The sequence below is a fragment of the Cervus elaphus genome, chromosome 7 (genome assembly GCF_910594005.1).
Source record: "Cervus elaphus chromosome 7, mCerEla1.1, whole genome shotgun sequence".
NCBI lineage: Eukaryota > Metazoa > Chordata > Mammalia > Artiodactyla > Cervidae > Cervus > Cervus elaphus.
Genome location: NC_057821.1, coordinates 27,641,589 through 27,668,163, shown reverse-complemented (window position 1 = coordinate 27,668,163; position 26,575 = coordinate 27,641,589). Strand labels below are relative to the sequence as shown.

Sequence of the window (26,575 nt, the reverse complement as noted above, 5' to 3'; positions counted from 1 at the left end):
ACCCTATGGACTGTAGCCCGCCAGGCTCCTCTGTCCTTGGGATTCTCCAGGCAAGAATACTGGAGTGGGTTGCCATGCTGTCCTCCAGGGGATCTTCCCAACACAGGGACTGAACCCGTGTCTCTTACATCTCTTAAATTGGCAGGTGGGTTTTTTTACCTCTAGCACCACCTGGGAACTATACATATACTTATATTCATCCAAAGAAGCTTGCATCTTTGCAGGCACACACATTTGAGTATGTGCAAGGGTTTCCCAGCAGTAAAGAACCCACCTGCCAATGCAGGAGACTCGGGTTCAATCCCTGCCTGGGTCGGGAAGAGCCCCTGGAGTAGGAAATGGTAACCCACTCCAGTATTCTTGCCTGGGAAATCCGATGGAGAGGAGCCTGGCGGGCTACAGTCCATGGGGTCACAAAAGAGACAACTTAAATACTAAACAACAAGGGCACACACACACAAATTCTTCACTTTTCCTCCACATCCAGTCATTGAGTGATGTCTGAAAAAGCTGATTTCTCATTGGCTCAGCTGTGTGAGTCAAAGAACTTAGTTGGAGTGAGGGGAACCCCACAGGAGACCCTTCTCCAGAGGGGGCAGAGGTTACGGGGTGCTCCACACCCCTGGGGGTTTGGGGGAGCTGCCAGTCCCCCTCCCTCAAAAATCGAATCCTGCACCTCTCCCCACTTGGTGGGGGCAGGGGGAGGGTCTCTGCAGCAGGAAGGAAAGAAGCTGGTCTGAGGGGAGAGGCCCGCACAGGCCACACCCCCAGAGCCTCCCTCCCAAGCCCCTCTCCCCACGAGTCTCCACCGCTGGCCCAGCTCCCCATTCCCATTTCTTGGAAGAATCGTGCTCTTCTCTCAGCACCAGGAAAGCAGGAAACTTGGGTGTCCCTTATGTTTCCCTCGCATCGCCCGTCCTCCTGCGGCATCGGGGGTGCCTGTGCGCAGCGGGGAAGGAGGGGAGCAAGGGCCTCCCCCTCTTGGCACCCTTCCCATAGTCGGAGGGCTGGCAGGGCTGGGGCACCGTCCCAAGTGGTGACTCAGCGTGCAGGGTATTCATGTGGTGGCCAACTTTGACACTTCGCTCATCAGGGACTGTAGGTCCCAGGAGCTGGGGAGAGGGGCTGGCCTCCTGCAGGGATGCTCCAGAGGTGGGGGTTTTGGCCCCACCCCCATGCCTCTCTCCCTCCCTCATGCCACAAGAAGAGTGAAGGTAGAAGGATTCTAGGGCTGCGAGGACAAGGAGGGAGGTGAGGGCGGGCTGCAGCCACCGGGTTGGAAGCAGGTGGCAAGGAGGTACCGGGAGATGGGGCAGTTGGAGGATCTAAGACACCCCTTATTCTGGGAAGTTCCTGGGACAGAGACGTGGGAAAATTAAAAGAAAGGATTTCCGGACCCCCGTGGCAAAGAGTCCTGGGGAGGAGCACTGAGTGACCAGAACTCAAGGGAGAGAAAGTTGAGAAATTGAGGTGCTGGGTCCCCCGGGGGTCTGGAGGCAGGGCCAGGGAAAGAGAGGAGTGGGGCTGAGGATCTGGGAAGTGGGCGGGGATTGGAAGCGGACAGGCAGCAGCTGCGGTGTTTCCGTGTTTCCGAGTTGCTTCCCAGTAGTTCCTCTCAGTTCCATTTCCAGTTGTTTCCAAGCCATTAAATTCTTTCCAGGCGAGATAAGGGTCCCGCCCGTCCCACCCAGGGTGTGTCACGTGTGGGGGGAGGTTCAGACGGACAGAAGCAGGAGAGCCTGGAAGGGGGATGGAGCGAAGACGGAACCCCAGTGCCCCCCTGGAAGCATCGCGCGGTCATCCCAGCCCCGCTGAACCGTGAGTCATGGGTGCAAAGCTCTCTGCCAAGAATAAGTTTTAGGAGTCTCTCCACAGACTCCGTGCCCTTCCCGGACCTGGGAGTCCTAACTCTGCTCCATTGCTGCATTTCCTAAAGGCTCGAGACCCCCAGAACTCCCTCCTGGGCCTTGCCATCCACCTGCTGCCACCCGGGGTGTCCCCATCTGAATGCTCAAAGAAGTTACCTCGGGCACGTTCCTGGAGTTCTGGCTCAGCCACTCCAGCCAGACCACTTGGGGTTCCACCAGCACTTCCCTCCTGAAGTTCAACCGGCCACCAGCTCAGCCTGGCCTCTGGTTTCTCCCAGCCCCAGCACCGCACCAATAACCACCTCCACCTTGATGCTGCCCCTGGTCCTGTCCAAACCCCAGCATCCATCCTCCGTGCCCAACTCACACACACCTGCACTGACTCTTTCTCCCAGACACACCCTCCACGGGGAGTCCGGTCCCCGGTGCATGGTCTTATTTCCTCTGCCCCCAGAGAAAGTCCCGGCTCTCCTGGGAGGCTCTCCTGCCAACCTTCATCTGGGGTTTGGGGATAGAGGTCCCCACCTCTCCTGGCTCTTTCCTCTGTCTCCCAGAGACGAGGTTACTTCCTTACCTGGGTAACCAGCAGCTTCAGTGTGTCTGCACCTGCTCTGTCCCGGACCGGGGAAGGGGGTTCTCAGGGCAGGGTGGGTGGGCGCCCCTTGGCAGCCCTGAGCTCCTGGGTATCCCCTTGCTCCTTCCCTGTAGCAGGGGCTCAGTGAGCCGCGACCCGACTGTCGATCTGGGCAGCGACAGTGAGGAGGAGGGATACTGCAGCCAGCCGGGGGAGGAGAAGGGGAGGGCCGGCATGAGGTCAGGGAGGGGAGCGGAGATAGGGCAGGTCCTCCCACCCACCCGCCCCTGCCAGGCCCTCCCAACGTCATCATATGTCACCCCCCTTCTCCTCCCGCCGTCATCCCACCCCCCTCCCTGTCTGGGCTCGCTAAGTCCCACAGTACCCTCATCTCACCCCCTCCAGCCCTCATCCAACCTCCCCCATCCTTTCCTTATCCCATTTTTATTCTTCCTCCTCACCCTAATTTGTGTCCAACTTGATACCTCTATCCCTCATGTCATTTATCCTTTTCCCCACCATTTCTCCACCTGTTGCTCCTGCTCTCTGGCCTGTTTTCCCCTCTTCCAGCACCCCTTGCCATGGCCAGCCCCTCTCCCTCCTGGGGGCCTCCCCCACCTCTTCCCAGCTGCCACATCCCTCCAGCTGAGGTCTTGCCCCATCTGTCTGTTGCCCAGCACCCACTCCTTCATCCCCCTACCATTTATCTCCTGGCAGGGGACGGCAGCAGAGAGGGTGGGTGGCAGGAGGAAACCTCCCTCCCCAGTCTAGACTGCTCTCCACGAGGAGCCTCCTTGTCCCCCCTCAGCCCCTGCCTGGCCCCACCACTCCCACCTGCACTGTGTCCTTTTCTGTGCTGCCTCTCCCAGTCTGTACTGGTCAATCCCTGGTTCTCAGCTCGGGGATCAGTGCCCGCTTTTCATTCTCTCACCTCAGCAGCTTCCTAGAGAAATGGCAGATGAGGCTTGGGCACTGGCTGGACAAGGGCGTGGCCTGAACACCAAGACACAGAAGCCTTGGGAAAGAAGGTGGGGTTCACAGGAGACAGGGAAGGGAAGCCTGAGAGTTAGGAGGAAGGTTTGGGGATGGAGAAAGAGAGAGAGCCAGGGGCAGACATGAGGGTGGGGGACACATGGTGCACTGATGTTCTGGAAAGAGGAAGGGGACTAATTCTGTGCTGCAGCGGAGAAGCAGGGGTAGGGAGGGAGTTTTGGGCTGGAGGAAGAGGTCACTTTGGTCTTGGGTAGAGATAGGAAGACCGGCCAGAGGGCAGAGTGCTTCATCAGGCTGCCGGGCTGTTTCTCTGGTTTCATTTCCCCACATGCTTTGCTCCCGATGAGGGGCTGAAGAAGAGACTTTTGCTGGATAAGAAATATCCAGGCTGAGGGAGGTTTCACACTGATAAAGTTCTTTCCACCCAACTACAGTCCTCACCATGGAAGAGAGGCTTGACTGAGTGACAGCATGGGTGATGGGGAGCCCGTGTCTGACCCTGTGCACGGTTGGGGCAGAGGCGTCCACAGGTGCCCAGGGTCTCCGGTGTGGTGTTTCTGGGCAGGGCACACTGGCCCAGCATGTGGCTCTGTGCAATGCCCCACGAGCTCCTGGTGGCCGAGGGCGAAGGCTCGCGTGGGTGCTCGCATGGGTGTCCCCTTGTGTGTCCGCGTGTCTGGGTGTGCGTGTGGCTGTTTTTACCCCCACCCTCTCCGCCCCGGCTTTGATAGGAAAGATGAAGTCAGCATCTTGGATAGAGCTGGGTTCAGCTTCCTTCCTCTGCCTTGGCCCGAAGCCCCCAGAGCCTGAAATAGGTAACAGTTTCCCTCAGCTCTCCACGCAGGGCTTGGGGGAAAGCACGTGAAAGGGTAGAGGATCTAAAATAGCATTACCTGGAGAGAGCAGACTTCAGAGACCAGATTTTCTCTGATACTGCCAGATTCTAGTAATTCTAATGGTCATATCCCCCCTCCCCTCCCTTTTTTTTGGTCCTATACCCCATATGTTGGTTTTATTTTTATTTTATTCATTTATTTTTCAGCTGCACAACTAGGCATGTGGGATCCTAGTTCCCCCACCAAGGATCAAACTTGCACCCCCTGTAGTGGAAGCGTGGTGCCTTAACCACTGGACCAAAGTATGGAAGTGTGGTGGAAGCATGGTCACCATAGGTATACTTGGCCCAGAGAGTGGGCAGAAGAGCCTGGAGAGAAAGAAGGGCTGAAATGATGGCCTTGGGGTGTTTTGGAAGTCCACTTCTCAGGGGAGACAGGATGCTGGAGTCAGAAAAGGGTGCAAGATTCCAGACATTCACAAGCTCACAAGGCATTCAAAGAAGCCGAAGCCACTGGAGGCCTGACAGATACAATTTCAGCTTCTGAGATAATCATTATCTAAAATGTGATCCACACCCTGGATTTCAGGCTCCTGGAGGAGCTTACGTCTTATATACATATGTTTGCCTTTTACCAGAAAAGCACTGGGCCTTGTATAAAGCAGGTGCTTCATAAATGCCTGTCAACACTGAGTTGCCAAAGGTCTGTGAGAGAAGGAAGTGGAAAGAGTGTCTGGCAGGGAGCCTCAGAGTGAAGGCAGGGAGTCCAGTGGTCAGAGTGGGGTCGCCTTCACCGAGGTGTCCCAGGTGGTGGACAGAAAGGCTGGGGTCTTATTGAGAACTGTTTGTGTGCTCTGGCTGTTCTCCAAATCCTCACTCTGGGTGTCTTCAGCTCTGGGCCTCCATCCTTGAATGAACCTCCAAGTTCCTGTCTTACCCTCAGGAGGATTAGAGATAAAAGGTATATAGCAAGGAAGGAAAGGAGAAGCCGAGGAAGACAAGAGTAAGGGCAATTGAGGGCAAGGGCCTGAAGGATAGAGAGGGAGCGGAGAGGCCAGGGGCTGTGATCCAAAGAAGCAGTCCCAGAGAGGGGAAGATAGAAAACAGTTGTGCCGGGCTTCCGTTTACAAAGCCCTTTCCTACACCGCAGCACTTTATTAATCCCACTTTATGCTGAGGAAACGGGGACTCGTAGACATTAACGGACTTGGCCGGGTGACTTTGCTAGTGGTGGTGAAGGTGGGCCTCAGGCCAGGTTTTCAGATTCCAAAGCCTGTATGCCTCCCCCTCCCCCAAGAAGAGCCCTAGAAAGATCGAAGACTTAGGGCAGAAACAAATGAAGGGCTTCAGGCAGGACTTGTTGGGGAAGGGTGGGTGCTCTAGATTTCTGAAACTTCTTTCTGCATCCACTTATGATGTAGATTCAGTGGGAAGAAACTGCCAAGTATAAGTCAGGGGGTCAACACTTCATTATTGAGACTCTGGGCGGGGGGCGGGGGGGAGGCGAGGTGGGAGGTGATGAGGAACATGCAGAAAGAAAACTGATCCTGAGATGAAAGATGGGAGAGAAGAGGCTGGGCTGAAAAACAGGGCAAGAGAGCCACAGGAGGAAGAGTTTGGACCCTTAAAACTTCCTTTGCCTGGAGACATGGGTGTGGGGAAAAGGGAGGAGGGAGGACATTTCTATCTCGTGACAAAAGAAAGTCACACAATTATTTTGTTCTCTGCTCTAGGGCGGGTGGGCGCCTGTATTTACCAGAGGGACCGGGGTCGCTGTAGCAACCACACATCTGGGCCCCGGAATCCAGATGTGCTGCATCCAGAAGCCATAGCAGAACGATGAGGCAACAGTGTGAGGCTCTCCAGTCCTGGCCCCACAGCTGGGAGAGGACCGAGGACTGGAGTGGGGAGGTGAAGGGAGAAGGGGGGGAGGGGGGCGGAAGAAGGAGGAGAGGGCTGGAGCGGGGGAGAAGAGAGGAAGTTATGGAAGGGGACAAGGAATGTGGACAAAGGAGTGGAAGCAGCCGGGGAGAGGAGAAGACCCAGAAGGGAGCAAACTGTGAAGTGCAGGGGGAGGAAGGGAAAAATACAAAAACCTCGAGAAACCAGCAGATGAACAAAGGATAAAGAGTGTGAATGAGAAGGTGATAACTTGGGGGTGGGTAGAGGGCAAAGTAAGGCAGGAAACAAGTCTAGAGAAAAGAGAAGAGGGAAAAGACAGTGGACGAAAGGTGATTCTGAGGAAGGAAAGTAGCAGAACAGAAAGATACAGAGGGTCTGAGCCGGGAAGGGGTCAACAGGACGCGCAGGAGTGACAGCACTCAGAGGTGGCCTTCGATGGGGCCGCAGCTCGAGATCAGCATGGGCCTGGGGAGAGGCAGCAGACTGACCTGCTTCACCTCCCATGGCACACCCACTCTCCACACCTCTCCAGAGCCTTCCTTCCCACCACCCAGGTCCTTGCCAAGACAGTGAGTCCTGGCTCACACCACAGTGCCAGCTGTCCCCTGCCAACCAGCCAGAGGAGCTGCATGCCTCATCCGAGCCCCCTTCTGAGAAGCACTTTCCTGAGCTGGCGTCAGGAAAGAGAAAAAGCGACGAGACAATGAAACAGTGATGGACCCAGATGGGATAAAAGTGGAATCGAGGCGAAATGGACCAGGTGAATGGAGAGAGAAAGGAGCAGGTGAGAAGAGAAAGGTGTGTCCACTGTGGACCAGGCATCCTGCACAACATCTTTCCTCCCCACATCAACCCGAGGAGCAGGAGGAACACCCCATTTTACAGGCAGGGCAACTAAGGCTCAATGTGTTCAAGTAACCTACCAAAGTGTGAGTCACTTAGTCGCGTCTGACTCTGCGACCACATGGGCTATAGCCCACCAGGTTCCTCTGTCTATGGGATTTACCCAGCAAGAATACTGGAGTGGGTTGCCATCCCTTCTCCAAGAGATCTTCCAGACCCAGGAATTGAACCCCGGTCTCCTGCACTGCCGGTGTATTCTTTACCATCTGAGCCACCAGGGAAGCCCAAGATACCCGCTAATAAAAGGCAAAACAGGAACTCCAACTCAGGTGCTCTGCCCGCAGAATCCTTCTTCTCCTTGCACGCACCGTCTGGATCAGGCTGGGAAGGGCTCCGGGGACCCTGGGGCAAGAGTGATGGTAGACGAGCCAGGGCTGCCCTCTGGAGGGAGGAAAGGCCTAGTTCCTGGGGGCCCTGGGTTCCAGGTTGCCATAGTTACTTGGTCTGTTTTCACCCCAAACACAGTAATGGGAAGCAGGGGAGCCTGGCTGAACACGTGAGGTTCTTCCCCCGCTTTCAGGCCTGGGCTTGTGGCCCGGGTGGCCCCTGTCCAGTCATCTGGGCGTGAAGCCCAGGCCCAGCCCACGCCCTCCTGCTGACCCAGGACACTCCCGCAGGGCCGGGTCCAAGGTGCTGCTGGACAGGAGCCCCTGAGGGGAACCCCCCAGGTTGAGGGAGACTTGGGCCCTCACCTGTTGTCCTGTTCTCCTTCCTCCTAATTAGAAAGCACAGCCTTTCCTGCTGGCCCCGCAACTGTCCTTTTCTTTCAACTGGACCCTCAAGTTTCAGTTTCCTCCAGTTTGGGGCTAAGGAGATGCTTCTCAGTGCCCCTCTTCCCTCCAAACACTGCCTCCTTCTCCACTGTGGCTCCTCCTTTCTAGGCTCACAGCCCCTGGCCCCAGCTCCATTGTTTTTCAAGCTGCTCCTCCTGGAAAGCTAAGGGGAAGAACCTGCTAGAATGCAGGGGACCCAGGGAGGCCGCCCGCCCGCCCGTTCACCCTGAAGGGCGTGGGGCCCCCTGTCCTTCCTGTTTACTCAGACACATTCCAGAATTTGCACTCTTCAGCCTGTCACAGCATGGGACATCCCTCCCCCGCTCCCCCACAGACACCAGACATAACCCTTGCGTGTTGCAGGGCTGGGGAGAAGGGGATGACGTGAGGTCTGTGATCGCACACCCACTCCACCCCAGAGCCAGCCGTGTCCTCAGTGCTCGGCTCTCTGACACCCTGGCCCTACAGCAGCCACGTTCCCCCAAATGACCCATCACAAGCCAGGAAGGCAGGCACCATACCTTCAACTCCCTCCAAATTGTTTATTTAATAATAAAAAAGAAGATATGCCCATACATCCACCTGACCTCCATCCGCTGTGCCTCCTCAACTCCCAGGAACTAGCTTCAAAATATAAAAACTTCCCTTGTCCCGCCTGGGGACTAAATTCCCACCTCCACCCCACAAACAGAAACACAAGAATAAAGAGTGTCGGGGCCCACTCACCCCAAAACTTAACCTCATTCAGCACCCTCAAGGAAAGAAGCAGGGACTGGGGGGGTTCATAGAAATGAGAGGAGTTCTATATTCCAAAAAAGGGGTGAGAAGAGTGGAAAACTTCCACCCACCTCCAAATAAGTGCTTAACCCCCACACCCTGTCTTCCCTTTACAAATTGCCGCAAGCCCAGGGATCAGGAAAATTCAAAACAGTCCCACTTGGTTGCTCCCACCCCTACCCCCCAGTTCTAAGTCAGTGTGAGTCATAGAGGTCAGAGATGATTGAGGTAGAGGGCTGATGGGCGGCCTGGTGGGCCTGGCTGGCTGCTGCAGAAGCTGGCAAGGGGCCACCTGTGGCATTGCCCGGGGTTGAGGACGGCTGTTTTCGGAGCGAGGGGGGCACTGTGGAGGTCTTGATGTGAATCACTCTGGTATCCATGACCTCACACTCGATCTGCATCATCTCCTCATAGTCCCCAGGGGGGCCCCGGCCTGACAGGGTCTCTGTGAGAAAGGGAGAGTTAAGGGCGAGGAGAAGGGGAAGGCGCAGAAGTGGACAGGGAGGAACAGGCAGTGATGGGGAGGCAGATCCAGGGGGTGTTAAATGAGAAGGTAGGGATGGAGTTGGTGCAGGGAGAAGAAAGAAGTGGTGGGGGTCGGGGGTGGGGGTGGATGACGGTGATGAACGTAAGGTTGCAGAGAAGAGGACATCAAGAGAAAAAAAAGGAGTAAGACTCCGGCAGGTTCCCAGCCCACCCTGCCCACCCCGGCCCACAGCCCTAAGCACCTTCACCTAGGGAGGACCCACGTCTCATCTTCCTCCCATCAGTCTCCTGCATTTTGTTTTTCTTCAACCATTTCTGGCTTCCTCTCTCCCATGTATCTAGCATCACTCTGGAATCCCTGCTCCTGTCATTACCCCCCTCAACTCTGCATGCTGGATCTCCCCATGGGAACTTCCTTATTTCTCAATTTCAGGACCCGTCCCCACATTGGGCAGGGAAAGAATTACCATTGGGGGCCATGGCAGGCATCACCAGGGACATCTTGGGCCGGGAGGTCTTGTTGTGGCTGATGGCTGGAAGCAGCAAGTGGTCCTGGAGACAGAGAGGCCAGGCAGGGAGGGTGGAGGAAAAGGTGCTGACAGGCTCCCTGTCCCTGCTCTACAGCCTTGAACTGCAGAGAGACTGCTGGGGAACCCAGGTGAGGGGATGGGGCCCACAGGAGAAACTCACCCTTCGGAAGGAGACAACATAAAATGTGTCTTCCCGTCGGTCAATTGCATCCAGGAACTCAGGCTGCGAACGGTCTGGTTGGCGATACAGCTGCAGCTGGCCCACAGAATCCCTAGACAGGTAGGAAAATGGGATTGGTGAGGAACCAAGCCCAGGGACCAGTTCCCACTAGGGAAGAGGGGAGAGGGTGAGAGGGAGACAGGAGACCCCCAGGGGATGTGGGAAGCATAATGCCCTGGGGGCAATGATGACACATATAGGACGGCTCTTTTAGAATGGAACCTCGATTAATAAATAAGTACCCTCTTCAAGACTCACCTTTCTGGGGGCCCAGGGGTTTGGGTGGGGACTGCTTTAACAGGAGGTGACTTCTTCCGCAGCTGAGACTTCTGGAAGGAGAAGTATCTAAGGATTTGAAGAGGATGAAGGGAAAAGGGAAGAGACAGACGGCCCCTACAAACTGACACCACCTCACACCACCCCAAACCACTTATAATCCCTAGGATGTTTAGCCCTCGTTTTCAAGTGGGCTTCCCTGAACCGGCCCCACCCTCTCCTACCTGTTTCTCCTGGGCTCTCTGGGGTGTCTTCCGCCGGCCTCTCTGGTGGCGCTGGACCCAGCCACTCAGCTCGTCGGCAAGCCTGGGGAAGCAGAGGAGGGGGACACCTCCATGCCAGGCCAAGATGCCCACTCTTCTGCCCCACACATCGGAGGGAAGGGGAGGGCACGGGGAGCTGGCACTTCAGCACACAAGGTCAGCCACACCATCGGGGAGGGGCCTCGGGACACAGGGAGGACGCCCCAGTCATGAACCACCCCCACCTCAGGGACTCGGTTCGGTTGAAGTGCCGGCAATCCGAGGAGAGGAAGAGCTGGTCCAGGTCTCTCAGCAGCAGCTCCCTGGTGTCCCCGGGGAAGGCTGTCAGGTTCCTGGAGTGAGGCAGAGAGGGGGCATGACCCAGGGTGCCCAATGCTGCCCCGTCAACAGAAGAGGCCACGCTGGCATGAGAACAACTCTGCTGCTGTGTGCGTGCTCAGTCATGTCTGACCCTGTGTGAATCCACTGGCCATAGCCCTCCAGGCTCCTCTGTGCATGGAGTTTTCCAGGCAAGAATATTGGAGTGGGTTGCCATTTCCTTCTCCAGGGTATCTTCCCCAACCCAGGGATCGAATGCGTGTCTCTTGGGTCTCCTGCACTGGGCAGGCAGATTCAACTGGGAAACCTAGCTCCCCCTCAAAAAGGAAAGGTAACTTTAGGGGAGAAGACACACTCAGCACCCCTAAAAGAGAGAGGGCCCTCTCCTCACCTGAAACTTGGGTGGCCCGCAGGGCTGGGCTGGGGCTCCTCGGGGTCCTGGAAGGGATGCTGGGGGGGCTCGGCTCCATGAACTGGTTCTTGTGCCGAGAACTCCAGCAAGTGTCTCCTGGGTCGAGACTCCCCTCTGCTCATCCGAGGAGAGATGGAAGCCGGAGGCGGCTCACTGATGCTGTGGACAGAAAAGGATGGAGCACGAGGAAGAATTCCAGCTTAACTGAGGGCCTGGGTAGGAGGGAGGGCTCTGCAGATAGCCTGCCTGGTTCCAATTTGTGCTGCAAGACTGACACTCTTCATCTGCAAGACGGACTGAGAACAGTCCCTACCCATACAGCCAGAAAACACTAGAAAAGGAGAGTGCTTAACCGAGGGCCCAGAACTCAGTAAGCACTTAATATAGTCACTATGTTTATCAGTGTTCTCACGACCATCTCCTCCAGGACGTACCATTTATGACAGAAACGATGGAACATGAAGGGACTAGGGACTAGCTGGCTACACCATCAGTGCCAAGGACACCAGAGCTGTCTGTGTGCAAGTAATCAAAAGGACTGTGCCGAAGAGGCAATCAAGCGGCCGACAGGCGGGCTCCACCCAGAAGGTTCTGGGCAGACAAAGGTCTCACCTCACAGGCCCAAAGTTGAAAGCGATGAAGAGAAGGAAGACCATGATGCAGACCACCTTCCTGTTTCCAGACCCTAACTTGAGCTCGCTGTTCTAAGATGCAGAGAAAGAGAGAGACAGGAGAGGGTGAGTCATCCCAGGGAGCCCACCCTCCCACTGGTCTCCCCAGGCCTCCCGGCTCTCACCTCAGTTAGCAGGGCCTCCAGCCGCCGGCGGAGGGCAGCATTCTCCCGCCGGAGCTGCTGGTTGTCGGCCAGCACGGCCTGCAGCCGGGCTTCCAGTCCCTGCAGGTACTCCTTCTTCTTCCTGCGGGACTGGCAGGCTGACTCGCGGTTCTTGATCATCCGCTGCTGCCGCTTCAGCAGCTTGGCCTGGGCACCGGAGGGTCAGAGGGAGAGTGAAAGCAGGGTGGGGAAGGGGAAACACGCCCCCCACACCAGGGACTGACTACCCGAAATTCACGTGGGCCACTCTCCTGCCTTCTTAACCTCTATCTGCAGAGCCAGAGAGGGGTTCTTCCTCTGCTAAAACATTTCAGGGAAGGGGCCCTTCTCTCCACCACTTCCTACTCCTGTGCCTCAGAGCTGCGAGAAGTCAGACTGTAGGAGGAACTTCCCCATCCAGGTTCTTGGTAGAACCTCAGTTCTTTTCCTTGATGAGTGGTCTTCCTTCTTTGCAATTCTCCTTTTTTAGGACCCAAAGTTTAAGCTTGCTATAGTTAGAGAACAGTTTACCTGGCTTTCCCCAAGGAAGCAGCCTCCCTCTTCTATAACACAAGATGACTCCTCTGGCTTTGATTTACTAAGACCACTCCCACTTCTCCATCTGCAGGGGCAGCAAACCTGAGGATCCTAAAACTATACGGGGTTGATAAAAGGGATCCACTCTGACCTTGAGGATCACCTTTTGGGCCTGCCTGCTCACTGTTTTGCTCCCTTCTCACTCCACAGTTCTCTCCCCTCCCCATTACTAAGCCTTCCTCCTCCTCTCCCCAGTAAATAACTTACATCCACCTCAGGTGGGCAGGAGTTCCCAGGCATAGGGGCTGGAACAATGCTCTTCCTCTCGGGCCGTGGAGTAGGAGGGGTCGGTCCCTCAGGCTGGACTCGAATAGCACCTTGGATGAGGACAACTGGGGACACTGGGGCAAGTGGACAGGAGAGGGAGGTCTGAGAGCTGGAAGTCAGGTGGTTTCCTCGTGTCCACACCCACACCTGAGCACCCAAAGGTCAGGACGCCGGATGGCTGTGAGCTCCCTGAGGAGGTCAGCCCAGGCTGCCTCCTCCTCTCCTCAGTACCTGGGGGTGGCTGGACAAGGGGCTGCAAGAGGACGGTGGTGCTGGGAGGCATGGCTCTCGGTGGCATTGGGACAGTGGTTATCACCACAGGTTTGGGCTGCAGTGGTGGCTTCCGGGTGGGCAGGGCTTTGCCTGAAGGAAGGTGAAAGGAAAGAAGGAAGGGATGTCAGGACAACAGGCCTCTGGCCAGGGACCTCAGGTGTCAGGAGACTCATTACCTGAGGAGCCATCAGAGGACAGGCCCATGCTGATCTGGACAGCTCCAGGAGGGGGGCCGGGGACATCCTGCAGGAGACACCCCTGAGGGGATGGGGACTCTGTCTTCACTTCCAGGACCTCTTCTCCTATGAAAGCCTACATGGGGCATTCCAGAAGACATGTGAATCAGGAAGAGTGCTGAGGAGGAGGAGCCGAAGAAGAGAAAGCCCTCACACCTCCGAGAGTCAGGAGGAACTCACCCGTGTGCTGGAGGGAGGAGCAGAGTGCATGCTCACCTGGCTGGGGGACTCCGCAGAGAGCAGGGGAGCCTCCGAGTTGATGGAGGAAGATGGAGAGACAGGCTCTATCTTAATCTGAACATCTGTGGGATGGCAGGATGAGACAGAGAGCTGGGTGTCAGATAAACACTGAAGGAGTAGAGGGCTAAGATGCAGAAATGGGAGACACAGTCACTTCCCCTTGTACCTGGAAGTAAAACTATTCTGGCTCAGGAGGGCAATCCAGAGGAGGGGGACTGGAGCTGCTAACCTACTGCCTCTCTTCCGACCTCTTTTTTCAGAAAAGACTCCCTTCTCCTTCCTTGGCCCCTCTCAGCTGTTTCCACCACTGCCGTTCCCTCAAGGCTGTCCGTGCGCATCAGCTGCCCCTTTCTTCCTCACACACCTCGTTCATTCACATGGTGGAGGCCTACACAGGGGGATTCCGTTGCATTCTCATGGGCCCAAATCCCTGTCTGGCTGGATTTCCACTTCATCCTGGCCCAACACGATCGTGCATCGTCACACTGACAACTGCCCGGCCTGCATCTCTACCCTTGACTGCTCCCCTGCGCCCGGATTCTGACTCCCAAGCTGCCTGCTGGTCACTTCCATTCTCACGCCCCTCCATTCACCCAAATTCAACTGGCCTTAACACAGGGCTCACTGTTTGTCCCTTTATACAGATCCCCTTCCTACCATCAGCCTTCAAAGCTCAGTCACCTCTGAGTCTTCACAGACTCTGTTAAATCTATCTGTAAGACTTGTTGATTGCCCCATGGAGGTAAACCTAGCTGAAGGCCAGATTCAGCCCCAAGGTCAATGGTCCACTACTACCTCTGGTTCATAGCTTGGATTTTGATACTTAATTATATGATTACCAATATTGCTATTTTAAAATCTCAAGTCTATTTCAATAGGTAATACAGTCATATAAGATCCCAAAGGAACAAAGGGAAATTCAGTGAGAAGTTAATCTCCTTTCCTTCCTTTGTCCACCAGCCATCCAGAACCTCTCCACAGAGGTGACCACTCTCTGAGCTATTTAACCATGTGTTAACCCTCATGAGACTCTCCAAAAGCAAGGACTAGGTCTTGTGCTTCATGTCTATCAAAGGAATGGGTAAAGTGCATGGATGCCTGCGTGATAAGTCATTTCAGTCATGTCAGACTCTTTGTGACCCCATGGACTGTAGCCCTCCAGGCTCCTCTGTCCATGGGATTCTCTAGGCAAGAATACTGGAGTGGGTTGCCATGCCCTCTTCCAGGGGATCTTCCTGACCCAAGGATTGAACCCCCATCTCTTATGTCTCCTGCATTTGGCATGCAGGTTCTTTACCACTAGCGCTACCTGGGGAGCCCAGGTAAAGTATAGGCCCTCAAAAAATACCTTTATATTAGGTGAGAATCTGACTCCAGGAACACTATCCTTTGCAAAATCATCAACAATCTTTTCACTGGTATAGACTTTTCAATCTTAATCTTGTTTCTCCTCTTTGTAATACTTAATCATATGCTGGATATGAGCTGTTTGTCCCTCCAAATCCCTCCCCACCCTCCCCTGCCCTGCTCTGAGGCCCAGGAGGAAAACATGAGTGGCTCTCTTGTCTTCAAGCTTCTGGCTGAACTTCAACCAAGGGGAGGTAGTGCTAAGAAACCCTGAAGTCACCTTGAAAGCAACAATCAACAAGTCCCACACTGAATTCATTATGCTCCCTGCCAGGAGGCTCCTGCTCCTGCAGTCACTATCCAACGATTGGTATCCTCACCCACAGGGTGGCTGCCTTCGTCAGAAACCCAGGCACGTTCTTTCACCCCTACTCATCTTCAATGCCCAGGAGGTCACTGCACTCATCCATTCTAATTCACTCTTTCTCAAATTTGCCTTCTTCTCAGCATCTGAGTGTCTTACCTGACTAACTGCATGGGCCTTTCTTGGTCCTCCTTTTGCCTCTGGTCCTGAGTTTCTACAGTCCAGTGTCTACTTTGCACCAGAGTCATCTTCCTAATCACACTGTTCTCCTGCCTGACTCTTCAAAGGCACAGAACTTCCCACAGGAAAAAAGTTGAGTCCCTAAGCAGGGTTCCTACCTGGGCTTGAAAGCCTCTGAATCTCCTGGCCCTTCCCTACTCCCCCTCCTTACATCCACTCAAAAGAGATACAGGTTCCTTATAAACACACTAGTCTCTACAGTCTTCTTCTGGCTAATTTCAATCTATCTTTCAAAACTCAGCTCAGGAAACCCCTCCTCCATGAGTACATTCTTGATCTATCCCCAACTGGGTGAGATGGCCCCTCTTATGAGCTTTCATGGCACCCTGTGATAATCTCTACCCTAAAATTACCATACTTTAGTTGTCTTTCTCCCCCACCATAGTATGGAATCCTTACTATGAGGTGGTTAAGACTTCATCTTTGCAACTCCAGCACCCTGTCCAGTATCTGGCATGGAGTAGGTGCTCAATAAATCTTGCTGAATAAACATGCAAGAGTAATAAACTCAGTAACACGTCTAGAAACAGCACAAATAATGCTACTTGTAGAATGCAGGAGCAGGTATATGGTATTCCAACTTTTCTGTATGCTTGAAAATTTTTTAATAATAAAACCTTTGGAGGGAAAGTCACATATATAAATATGCCCTAAACTGTCTGCAAGTTTTTAAATATGAAAAGCAACAGAAACAAGAAAAGAAAGAAAAATTATTCCCATCTCTTCAGTGCTGCCCTTACTGTGATTTCCTGAAATCCTCCCTCCTGCTCCTGGCCTCCCTCCTGGTTATCTGCCATCTCCCCTCCCCACCTTCTCCTCCTCGTCCTGCTGACTGCACACTCACACACACTCACACACACACGCGCACTCTATCTTGGTAAAGCCTGGGGATGATGCAGGCTATTATTACCTGAAGGATCATCAGAGGTGGGGCTGACATTGATCTGGATGGTTTCAAATGGGGATGTTGGATCATCTCCCAGGAGGCAGAGTGGGGGTGCCAAGGACTCTGACTTCACAACCAGCATCTCCCCTACACCAGGGGCCTGGGTAAGAGTGAGGGTGAAGCAGGGGGGACAGAAACAAGAAAGAAAACAAAAAGGAAGTGTTGAGAGTAAAAGCCAGGACAGAAGCCTTAGAGCTTACAAACCACCAGTTACTTGACATTCTGGTTTGAATGGTAGTCAGTATCTTGCTAAGCTGTGTCTGGCCCCTTGTTCTCTATTTTATTCCTAGGAAGGTGAATAAAGTCTCATGATTTCAAATATTGCAGTGGACAACCGGGACAAGAACAGTTCCACAATTCTCAGCAGTTAACAACTCTCTTCTTCCCTGTCCCCCTACCCTGCAATGGCTGCCACATTTCTCTATATATTAAAAAACTCCATCTTTGACTCTAGACAATCGAGTGGAAATGTAAAAAATGAAGATATAAAAGAAATGGCAAAGGTAGAAAAGAACCTCCCCCCTCCACCCCAAGACCTGCAGCCCACAAATCATTCCCCTAGCATCAATAGATGAAGGCAAGGGAAGGAGTCTCTGCCACAGAGAGTAGGAGGGAGATGACTCTCTCACCTGGCTGGAGGGCTCTGTGGAAAGATGCGATGATTCAGAGCTGAGGGAGGAGGAAGAGCAGGGGGAGGATGGCTCAGACTTCACCTGGAGATCTAGAGGAAAAGGGGCTAGAAAATAACCACGAAGCGGAGCCTGACAAGAGCCCAAAAAGCTCCCGAGGACATGGGGTAAAAACCCCTCACTGGGCAAGGGAGAAGGAGCACATTTCAGGGGCCAAAGGGGGAGAGGAGTACACAGGCACTCAGGTGGAGGAGGCTTGAGGATAAGAGGAACTGCACAGTTTCTGGGAAACAATGGGAAGATGAGGGTTTCTGAAAGGATGAGGGAATCACAAAGGGTATCTTACCTGGGAAGATAGGAAGAGAGTCCCAGGGGGGTTCAGGAGGGCTGACGTCCATCCCCAAGTCCAGGGAGCTGCTGCCAAACTGAACAAGGGGGCCGGGTATTAGAAGGCAGAAGTGTGAGGATGAAGGGGTGCTCCAGCTGAGCGCTGGCTTGGGAATGGAGTCCCGGTTCTGGGACCACTCCCACCCACCAACGGTGAGAGACAAGGCTTGGGGAGCGATACCGGGACATCCTGCTCAGGACAACGGAAGAGCTGCGTCTGCTCCTCGGCCACTTCATCCAAACCGGCGTACAAAGTGCTGTCTGCAAGAGGTGCGGAGGGTCGGGGATCGTCCGGTAGCACAAACTTCAGATCCTCACAGAGCCCTCGCCCCTTCCCTCATTGGCTCAGCTCGGCCAGACCCACCGCCCGCCCACTTGAGAAGTGATATAGCTAAAGAACTTCAGTCCCTCCTTCCCCAATCCCGGAACAATTCCACATTTCCGCGGGAGCGGAGGTTTTCCCCGACTCCCGCATCCCCCAAAGCACAACTAGCCCCCCTGTTCTGCCCTTCTTTAGACGATCGATTCTGTATTTGCCCAGTCTTCCTCTTCGAGCCTCCGCTTCCTCCAACGTGCCTCCGGGGCACAGCAGGCTACAGCCCTATCCCTTCCCCGAGGCGCCTCACTCCGCGCACCCCAGTCCTCCGGGCTCAGCAAGTTGTCGGTGAAAAAGCGTGTCGGGTCCGCAATCTCGCTGAGGAGCATCAGCTCCGCCATCTTTCCCCCCGCCCCCCAACCATGAGACGGTCCCCAAGGCCCGCCTCTTCCCCGTCATCAACGAATCAATTGACTCTTAAAAAGGGAAGGGGCGTCCCGGAAGCCCTACCGACCAGTAAGAGGCCTGGGTACTGAGCACATGCGTCAATAGAAGCGGCGGTGTACAGGCTGGGCCAATGGGAGCGCGGCAGGACGCTAACGCTTCCACAGTACTGGACTGTGAGGTTTGCGCATGCGCCAAACAGAACGCCTGAAAGCGCCCAGAAGTGTGACTTTCAGGCTTTGGAGTTCCGTCCTCTGCCCCAGCCAGTCCTAAATTTAGAAGTTTAGTTCATCGATTCATCTTCGGAGATGGACAAGCCCCCCCCAAAACATAGCACACGTGATTATATAGCTTTTTAATGGTTAAAAGGGACGCTGAGACCACAGCTACCTCCCTTAGGAAGGCAGAAGCTTGGAGTGGGATATGGTGCAACTCTCCCTTGGTCCCCACCAAATCTCACAGCATAGACCACACTTCACAGGTGCCTGTCTCTTTTAAGGTTTAACTTTTAATCAGCCAAACATCTTGCGCAGTCCTTGAGCCAGCCCTGCATCCTGTTTCTTCCCCTGAATGATCACCTTTCCCAGCTCCTCCTGGGCTGCACGGTTTTTGGGGTCTACGGCCAACACCTTCTTGAGGTCAGTCATTGCTTTTTCCAGGTTTCCAAGAGCAGCCTGGGCAACGCCCCTTCGGTACAACGCCTTTATGTGGCCAGGCTCCCGCTCCAGCACCCGGTCACAACTTTGGGCCGCCAAATGGGGCTGCCCTAGCAGTAACTGACAGGCAGCCAGGTTGGCGTGAAGGACAGTTCGTTCCGGAGGGCCAGGTGGGGGTAAGGTCAGCAGCAGCCGAAGAGCCCGTGCATAGCATCGGGCAGCTCCTTCCGGATTCCCCGCTCGAAATAATTCTGTGCCCCTTGCACGTTCTTCTCTGGCCAAGGCCTCCTTCTCGGTGTCCTCCAGCTCCCAGGAGTCTCGACCCTGAGTGAAGGAGGCCAGTGTGAGCCTGACAGGAAGTCCAGAGCGCCCAGGGAGCTGAAGCTCTGCCTCCTCGCCTTGACACATGGACTCCAAGCATTTCTCTGTGATCTCCCCCCAAGTTTCCTCCCTCCATGGGCCTAACCCCACAGTTAGCTCTGTCCAGCCCTCTGGCAGCCCTGACCCCAAAGGAAATCCAGAAGCTTGTACCCTGCAGCGGGAGCCCAGCTTGGGTTTGTCCAAGCCGTGGCCACGGACTACGATCTTCTTGACAAAGCTGCCATCAGGACAGTACCAGAGATCAGAAGCTTGAAGGGGCTCTGACATCGCACTGGCTGATCCATGAGACTTAGCAGAGTCTCTTTCAAGTTCAGCGGCCAGTTTTTCAGTTTCCTGAGGATTCTCTAGAATTTGGCTAGCTGGATCTGGGCTCACTCTCAGTTCAAGGATTTCCGTAGGAGAGTCTCGCGGATGCTGCCTAATCTGAGTAGGTAATTCAAGGTTCTTTTCCCCTTGTTGTTGCGGTTGACAGCTGTCCTTCTCTCCCATTGAATTGACTAGTGGTGTATCCATTTGGGTGCCTGGCCCCTTCCACCGTGGGTGAACAGTTTTGGATAGAAAGGGATGGACCGAGTCCAGGTCAGCACCTGATTTAAAAAAATCAAAGCAATGCTATTGGCAGACATTTTATTTAGACTCCATTTCTGTCCTTTTGGGACCCCGAACCGCGGTCCTCAAAGTCCTCTTTTTTTTTCCCCCCTTCCCGAATCTCTGTCGGGTCCAGTCGCCCCTCCAACCCCGAACTAACTAGGAACTACAAGTTCCACAATTCCCTGCGGCTTGGGTAGCCATTCGCAACTACGGACACCCGATCGAGTCAAAAAATACCTGGGGGGGGCCGAAGCGCCTTGCCTGATGGCAATAGCCAGACCATTCAAATCACCTCTTCTTCCGAAGCCAAGTGCTACTGAGTACTGTCCTTGGAGTCTTTCCCCAGGTGGAGAAGATGGAAAGGGGAGCCAGGGGACAGCTGGACAGAGACACTGACAGCTAACCCTGGAGCCCGAGAGACAAGAGAATCTAGTCAAATTCCTGGCAGCCAATCGGGAGGAGGGAGAAGTCTGATTAAGCCCGCCTTTTGGACGTTACATCATTTCCCCCACTGACTCACCGCCACACCCCAGCAACCGAGAAGCTCCAGGCCTTTGCGACCGGACTAGGCCAAATCGTACCGAGCTAGGCGAGGTACGGCTGCGTCAAAGTCTGGAGAAGGTCTGGAATGGGAGATTGGGCTCAAAGAGGATATAATGGGGAATGATGGAGCTGGGGTGACTGATCGCAGCTGTGAGCAGTCGTTTTATCTGGCCACCTAAAACCCACGTGTGCTATTCTATTAATACTTACCCCTACATTTGGCTCAGACAGTAAAGAATCTGCCTGCAATGCAGGAGACCAGGGTTCAATCCCTGGGTCATGAAGATCCCCTAGAGAAGAAAATGGAAACTCACTCCAGTATGCGTGCCTGCAAAATTCCATGGACAGAGGAGCCTGACATGTTACAGTCCATGGGGTCACAAAGGATCAGACAGGACTGAGTGACTTTCACTACATTTGGGACACCCGGTCAGAGTGGCCCGTTCTGTCCAAGGTCCTTCAAAATAAACCCTGGGGGAATTCCCTAATAGTCCAATGGTTAGGATGCTGAGCTTCCTCTGCAGGGGGCTGGGGTTCCATCCAGCTGAGGCTTGCCTTACCTTTGCCTCATGTTCGTCAATGCCTTTTGAGCTCTTCTCCCTCAAGGAATCTTATAGACAGTGCTTTTCAAACTTTGATGACCCTACACATTATCTGGGGAACTTGTTAAATGCACATTCTGACTTAGGAAGTCTAAGGTGGGACCTGCTACTCTGCATTTCTACCAAGCTCTTGGATGTTGCTGCTGGTGGTCCCATGTACCACACACTTTGAATAGTGTGACGCTAGAACAACCTCTGGAGAAGCAATGGCACCCCACTCCAGTACTCTTGCCTGGAAAATCCCATGGATGGAGGAGCCTGGTAGGCTGAAATCCATGGGGTCGCTGGGAGTCTGACATGACTGAGCAACTTCACTTTCACTTTTCACTTTCATGCATTGGAGAAGGAAATGGCAACCCACTCCAGTGTTCTTGCCTGGAGAATCCCAGGGATGGGGGAGCCTGATGGGCTGCTGTCTATGAGGTCGCACAGAGTCGGACACGACTGAAGTGACTTAGCAGCAGCAGCAGAATAACCTCATCCTGTTCTTTTGACCTTTTAGTCTGTGTCCTTTTAGTTTGTTCAAGTATTTTGTTTATGCATACATCCTCAGTCATGTCTGACTCTTTTGTGACCCCATGGACTGCAGCCAGCCCGGCTCCTCTGTCTATGAAACTTAACAGGCAAGAATACTGGAGTGGGTTGCCATTTCCTACTCCAGTGTTTTACATGTATAACTAGTATAACCTGATCCACTGGACATATCAGTGGAAAAACCAGTCCTCCTCTTCCTAATAAAACATGTAGATCCCTATTGTGATTCAGGCTTGCTCGTCCAGCTCCCTGCACAGGCAGGCTATGACAGCTCTTCAGGGAAGGAGAATTCCACTCTTAGTTTTCACTTTGGCTCCCTCTTCAGTTTGCAATTGTTCAGTTCACAATTGTGTCCCAGACTAAAGGACCATGCCAGAACAGCCAGGAGGGGAAGTAATGTCATCATTAGCCACAGACTTGTGTCAAAACAGCCCTCTCCATTCATTTTGTGTTGAGTCTCAGATCACTAAACTAGACCTTTTTTCCCTTCAAGCTTTATTACTAGGTTCTGTGCTAGTGTAACCTTAGTCCACTTCAACTAAGGCTAAATACTCTGATTCTTGGAATCCTTACGTTCCTTTTGAAAGCTGATCTACCTTTTCTCCCTCCCTGTTCCATTTCAGGGATTTCTAGGAAAGACAGAAAGTCTAGAATGAGTCACAGAGGATTTGATTACATTCTGATCCCTGGACAAAGTTTGCTAATTTGTATTATGTGTGCCTTAATTTCGAGGTCCACTCCAATGACCCTTCAGAGATTAGCTTCTCTCAATTAAAAAAACTACTCTGGTACAAATGTATTGCTTTGTAATGGTCTCTTACTGTTTTGTGTGTATATGTTTCAGTTCCAACAGATTCCACAAGGCATAGGCCTTGTCTCTATTTCTTTTCTTTTTTTTTTTTGAGGCAAGGAAAGCAACCTTATTTGGAAAGTAGCAGACCAAGAAGATGGCAGACTAATGTCTCAAAATAACCATCTTATCGGGGTCTAGATGCCAGTTTGTTTTATAGAACAGAGAGGGAGAGGAGATGAGGAAGTAAAGTAAAAAGGCCATTTTTCTTTAAAATAGGAGAGAATGTTTTAATTTTTTTTCTGCAGCCATTGACAGGTGGACTGGGTCAGACTGTCTCTCTGTGAGCTGAATAAAGTGCCTCTATTTCTTTTGTGTTTCATCTCCTTCTCCATTCATTCATTCAATAAATATTTATTGAGCACCTCCTATGTTCTAGACAGGATGCTAGGAACTGGGGATACATAAATGAATGAGACAGACAGTCCCTATTCTCATGGAGCTTATAGTTGGGGCATGGAGAATAAGTTGTATGAAGAAGTGAGAGATGCTTTGAGAGTGAATGAGGGGTGAGGGAATATCTCTTGAGGATGAGACTTTTTTCCTTTTGGTTGAGCCTCAGAGTATTTTGGGATCCTAGTTCCCCAACCAGGAACTGAACTCATACCTCTGCATTGGAAGTGCAGAGTCTTAACTACCCTTACTGCTAGGAAGTCCCAAGGATGAGACATTTTTGTTACCATCTAAAGAATGAGTTAGAACTGAACCTCTGAGAACACAACAATAGACCACATACTGAGAAACACTGAATTAAAAGTTTAACTTTGCCTCTTTGGGTGGTCCCTTGTCATCCTTGTGACTATATGTAAAAAACAAACATAAGGGACTTCCCTAATGGTTCAGTGGTTAAGACTCCAAGCTCTCAGTGCAGGGGTCATGGGTTCATTTCCTGGTGAGGGAACTAAGAGCTGTTCGACTTCACCAAAAAGAAAGAAAGAAAAAAAAAATGTCGAAAACAAGCAAATACACTAACAAAGGCCTCAGACCGCTAAAGATAGTAATCAAAATCACCCAGGAAGAAAATATTTTTATTTTTAAAAAGATGACCCATTAAAATGAAAATGCAAAATTTAAGTTTTATAAGAGGACTGAAAAGTCCCCAGAAAAGACATTCATGGATCTGTAAATCCCCCCTGTTCTCAGCTTGGGAAGCACAGGCCTAGGAAGGGGTCAAGATGTGAAGACTCAGAAATGGGAAATGGTATTGGCTGTCCCCCTAAAGCGTTACAACATGAATGTTGACGGACACACTACTTGCTCTCTCTCAGTTCCCCTACCCTTGCATCCTATATTCTAGGGCTCAGTTCTCTGGAGATAGTCACTAAGGAATGAAAAAAGAGAAGAGAAACAAGCCTGGAGGATTATATCCCCAGGCCTGTCTAGAGATCATTGGATCTCAGAAGATCTGGCCTTATTCCACTGCTCTCCTTGCCTGGCCCCATAAAGGCATTGTTTTGCCTTCATTAGAGATTTAATCCTGGGAATTCCCTGATGGTCCAGTGGTTAAGACTCCCTCTGTGCAAGGGGCACAGGTTCAATCCCTGGGAAAATACGATTTCACATGCTGCTCTGCTGCAGTCAATAAATAAATAAAGACCTGGTCTGATGGGAGAATGCAAAGAGAGAGAGGTTCAGGAGCTGATGCAAGGTAATTTGTGAACTGATTGTTGTTACATGTTGTCTTAACACACACAGAGCCCTCTAATAGGTGAAGTTCCATTCTGTAAGAAGATAGACTAGGGGTGGTCCCCAGAAGAAAATAATCAGATAACAGCTTTTTAACATAAGAGAAGCCGCTTTAGGCCCAAGACATTTTGTGATCTAAGCCTGGCCATAATGCTTGCCCTTGAACAAGTCTCAGTAATAATGATCTTACAAGAACAATGACTGTTAATGATCTCAGAGAGGCAGCAGTGAGTGGTCCTAAAGACATCTTAGTTCTCTGCCCAGGAATTGAACCTGGGTAATCTGTACTTTGGCCACCTCATGCGAAGAGTTGACTCATTGGAAAAGACCCCGATGCTGGGAGGGATTGGGGGCAGGAGGAGAAGGGGGTGACAGAGGATGAGATGGCTTGATGGCATCACCGACTCGATGGGCATGAGTTTGAGTAAACTCCGGGGGTTGGTGATGGACAGGGAGGCCTGGCGTGCTGTAATTCATGGGGTCGCAAAGAGTCGGACACTACTGAGCGACTGAACTGAACTGAACTGAATCTAGAGGAGAAAGAACCCTAGCCACCAGACCAGCACAGGCTAGAGATTAGAAGCAAAGTTACCCTGGCTCTTTATCCCCTTTTGAAAGCAAGAATGTTTCAAGGAGGCAAAGACTATAAAAACAGATACAAAGTTAGAGAGACAGCACAACACTGGGAGATCACACAGAGGGAAGCAGTCTGTTTATTTAAGACTGAAGCAAGGCAGAAATACATACTCAAAGAGGAATGCAGGGGTCCTGAGTGAGGAGCATGCAGGAAAGAGGTGAGTTAATTACTTATATAGGATAGTCCTTCTGGCTCTTTGTTTACATTTGACCAATTGTCTTGTCTCTTTCCTCACACCTGACTGGTCCTTGGACACTTATCAAGATGCATGTACAGCTCTTTGCTAAGATAGCTCCCACCACAGAGGTCTGTGGGTGCATTTCCACACTTATTATGGGATGAGGCCTTCTCCCTTTTCAACTCCCAAGAAGCCTTCCTGCGCATGTGCAGACAGGGAAGTCTTCCTTGACCTCAAGAGTGGGCACTTTATCTCTTTATCAGAGCTCAGCTTTTGCCACCAGTTTTGTCCTCAGAGTGTCTGGGTGAGAACAAAGCTTGAATTTTACTCCACTTGACAGACACCAGCCCAGGAACCCATCATGAGCCTACCTCATTACCAGGCAAGAGAAGTAACAATAGCAAAGAATAAATCAATCATAAAGACTTCCAGTTCTGTTTCAATGATATGAATTAGCCAGAAGCACTTTCTTGAGCTGCTTTGCAGAATTCAACATCCCTCACATGTGCTTAACAGCCAGATCAACGAGTACCTGAAGGATGCTGATGCTTCTGACCCTCATGACTTCAGTCAACTAAAGCTTGAACTCTGTTGACCTTTGCCCCAATTCTATACTGAATTCTCCTCTGTTCAATCCCCTTCAAGAGTATGAATAACAGGGCTTCCCTGGTGGCTCAGTGGAAAAGAATCTGCCTGCCAATGCAGGAAACACAAGTTTGATCCCTGATCTGGGACGATCCCACATGCTTCAGAGCAAGTAAGCCATGTGCCACAATTACCAAGCCTGTGCTCTGGAGCTCAGGAACCGCAACTACTGAAGTCCTTGTGCCCTAGAGCCTGTGCTCCCCAACAAGGGAAACCACTGCAATGAGAAGCCTGTGCATTGTAACTAGAGAGTAGCTGCCACTTGCCGCAACTAAAGAAAAGCCCATACAGCAATGAAGATCCAACCCAGGCAAAAATAAATTAAGAAATAAATTTTTTTTTAAAGAAAAGAATATGCATACTATGCCCAAGTCCCTTCATGAGTATGCATGTACCCTTACCTGAAAACTTCCTCGGTTTTGCTGTTCAAGAAGACACAACTTTGGGAAAGATCCCCAGTGTTCTCCTTACCTGCTATACGTAGTAAATACTTCCTCCTACCAGTCCTTGGCTTGGTTGGGGCTTTTGGATCAACACCCACCAAGAGATGAACCCAGTTTTGGGGTAACCATTCTTTTATTTATTCAGTAATCTTTACTGAGTACTCAAGATTAGTCAGTGAGCCATGGAGGTAAATACAGAACTCCCCATCTAACAAGGGTAGAGTTATAGTTGACAAAAGCTCCAGATGAAAGGCAAAAAGTGACAAGTGGCAGGGAAGTTATTTCCAACTGGAGGTGATCTGAAAAGGACTTCAAAGGGTTGAGCCTTGGAAAGTGTTAGTTGTATCCAACTCTTTGCGACTGCATGGACTGTAGCCTGCCAGTCTCCTCTGTCCATGGAATTCACCGGGCAAGAATACTGGAGTGGATTGCCATTCCCTTCTCCATAAAATCTTTCTGACCCAGGGATCGAACCCAGGTCTCCTGCACTACAGGCAAATTCTTTACTGTCTGAGCCACCAGGGAAGATGGCCATAATTTGGACATGCAGAGATTGATTTACTGCAGGTGGAGGAAGCCGAACAAGATAGGAGATAAAA

The 26,575-nt window shown here is 52.2% G+C and overlaps 3 protein-coding genes across 17 annotated transcripts in view; all 3 read right to left on the bottom strand.

The window, feature by feature from the left end:
* The window catches only part of TNXB (tenascin XB), a 56,321-nt gene extending 53,554 nt beyond the window's left edge, over positions 1 to 2,767 (bottom strand). For 11 of the 12 annotated variants that reach the window (XM_043907791.1, XM_043907798.1, XM_043907793.1 and 8 more), the window contains exon 1: positions 2,443 to 2,767. In XM_043907791.1, the coding sequence (XP_043763726.1) occupies positions 2,443 to 2,755 (313 nt within the window). In that variant the 5' untranslated portion in view covers positions 2,756 to 2,767. Of the gene's footprint in view, positions 1 to 2,024; positions 2,233 to 2,442 lie in introns of those variants that run through there. The other variant, XM_043907792.1, reaches the window with a different exon arrangement.
* Positions 2,768 to 8,376: 5,609 nt separating this feature from the next.
* On the bottom strand, positions 8,377 to 18,231 carry ATF6B (activating transcription factor 6 beta). 2 transcript variants are annotated; one of them, XM_043907805.1, is made up of 18 exons: positions 18,106 to 18,231; positions 17,652 to 17,731; positions 17,430 to 17,508; positions 17,084 to 17,190; positions 16,419 to 16,554; positions 13,534 to 13,619; positions 13,258 to 13,393; positions 13,040 to 13,171; positions 12,749 to 12,882; positions 11,927 to 12,112; positions 11,743 to 11,834; positions 11,110 to 11,289; positions 10,625 to 10,732; positions 10,362 to 10,443; positions 10,120 to 10,190; positions 9,802 to 9,913; positions 9,579 to 9,663; positions 8,377 to 9,070 (listed from the first exon to the last, which is right to left on the bottom strand). In XM_043907805.1, exons 1-18 carry the CDS (start codon positions 18,185 to 18,187, stop codon positions 8,820 to 8,822), a joined length of 2,139 nt encoding a protein of 712 aa, XP_043763740.1. In that variant the 5' UTR covers positions 18,188 to 18,231; the 3' UTR covers positions 8,377 to 8,819. The 2 variants fall into 2 exon arrangements, with proteins under 2 accessions (XP_043763740.1, XP_043763741.1); XM_043907806.1 differs by having other exon boundaries at positions 17,084 to 17,175.
* A 487-nt stretch (positions 18,232 to 18,718) lies between these two features.
* On the bottom strand, positions 18,719 to 20,397 carry FKBPL (FKBP prolyl isomerase like). 3 transcript variants are annotated; one of them, XM_043907790.1, is made up of 3 exons: positions 20,096 to 20,397; positions 19,418 to 19,854; positions 18,719 to 19,210 (listed from the first exon to the last, which is right to left on the bottom strand). In XM_043907790.1, the coding sequence occupies exons 1-3, from the start codon at positions 20,139 to 20,141 to the stop codon at positions 18,743 to 18,745; spliced, it is 951 nt and encodes a 316-aa protein (XP_043763725.1). In that variant the 5' UTR covers positions 20,142 to 20,397; the 3' UTR covers positions 18,719 to 18,742. The 3 variants fall into 3 exon arrangements, with proteins under 3 accessions (XP_043763725.1, XP_043763724.1, XP_043763723.1); XM_043907789.1 differs by having other exon boundaries at positions 18,719 to 19,857; positions 20,098 to 20,395; XM_043907788.1 differs by having other exon boundaries at positions 18,719 to 19,854; positions 20,096 to 20,394.
* Positions 20,398 to 26,575: the final 6,178 nt, after the last annotated feature.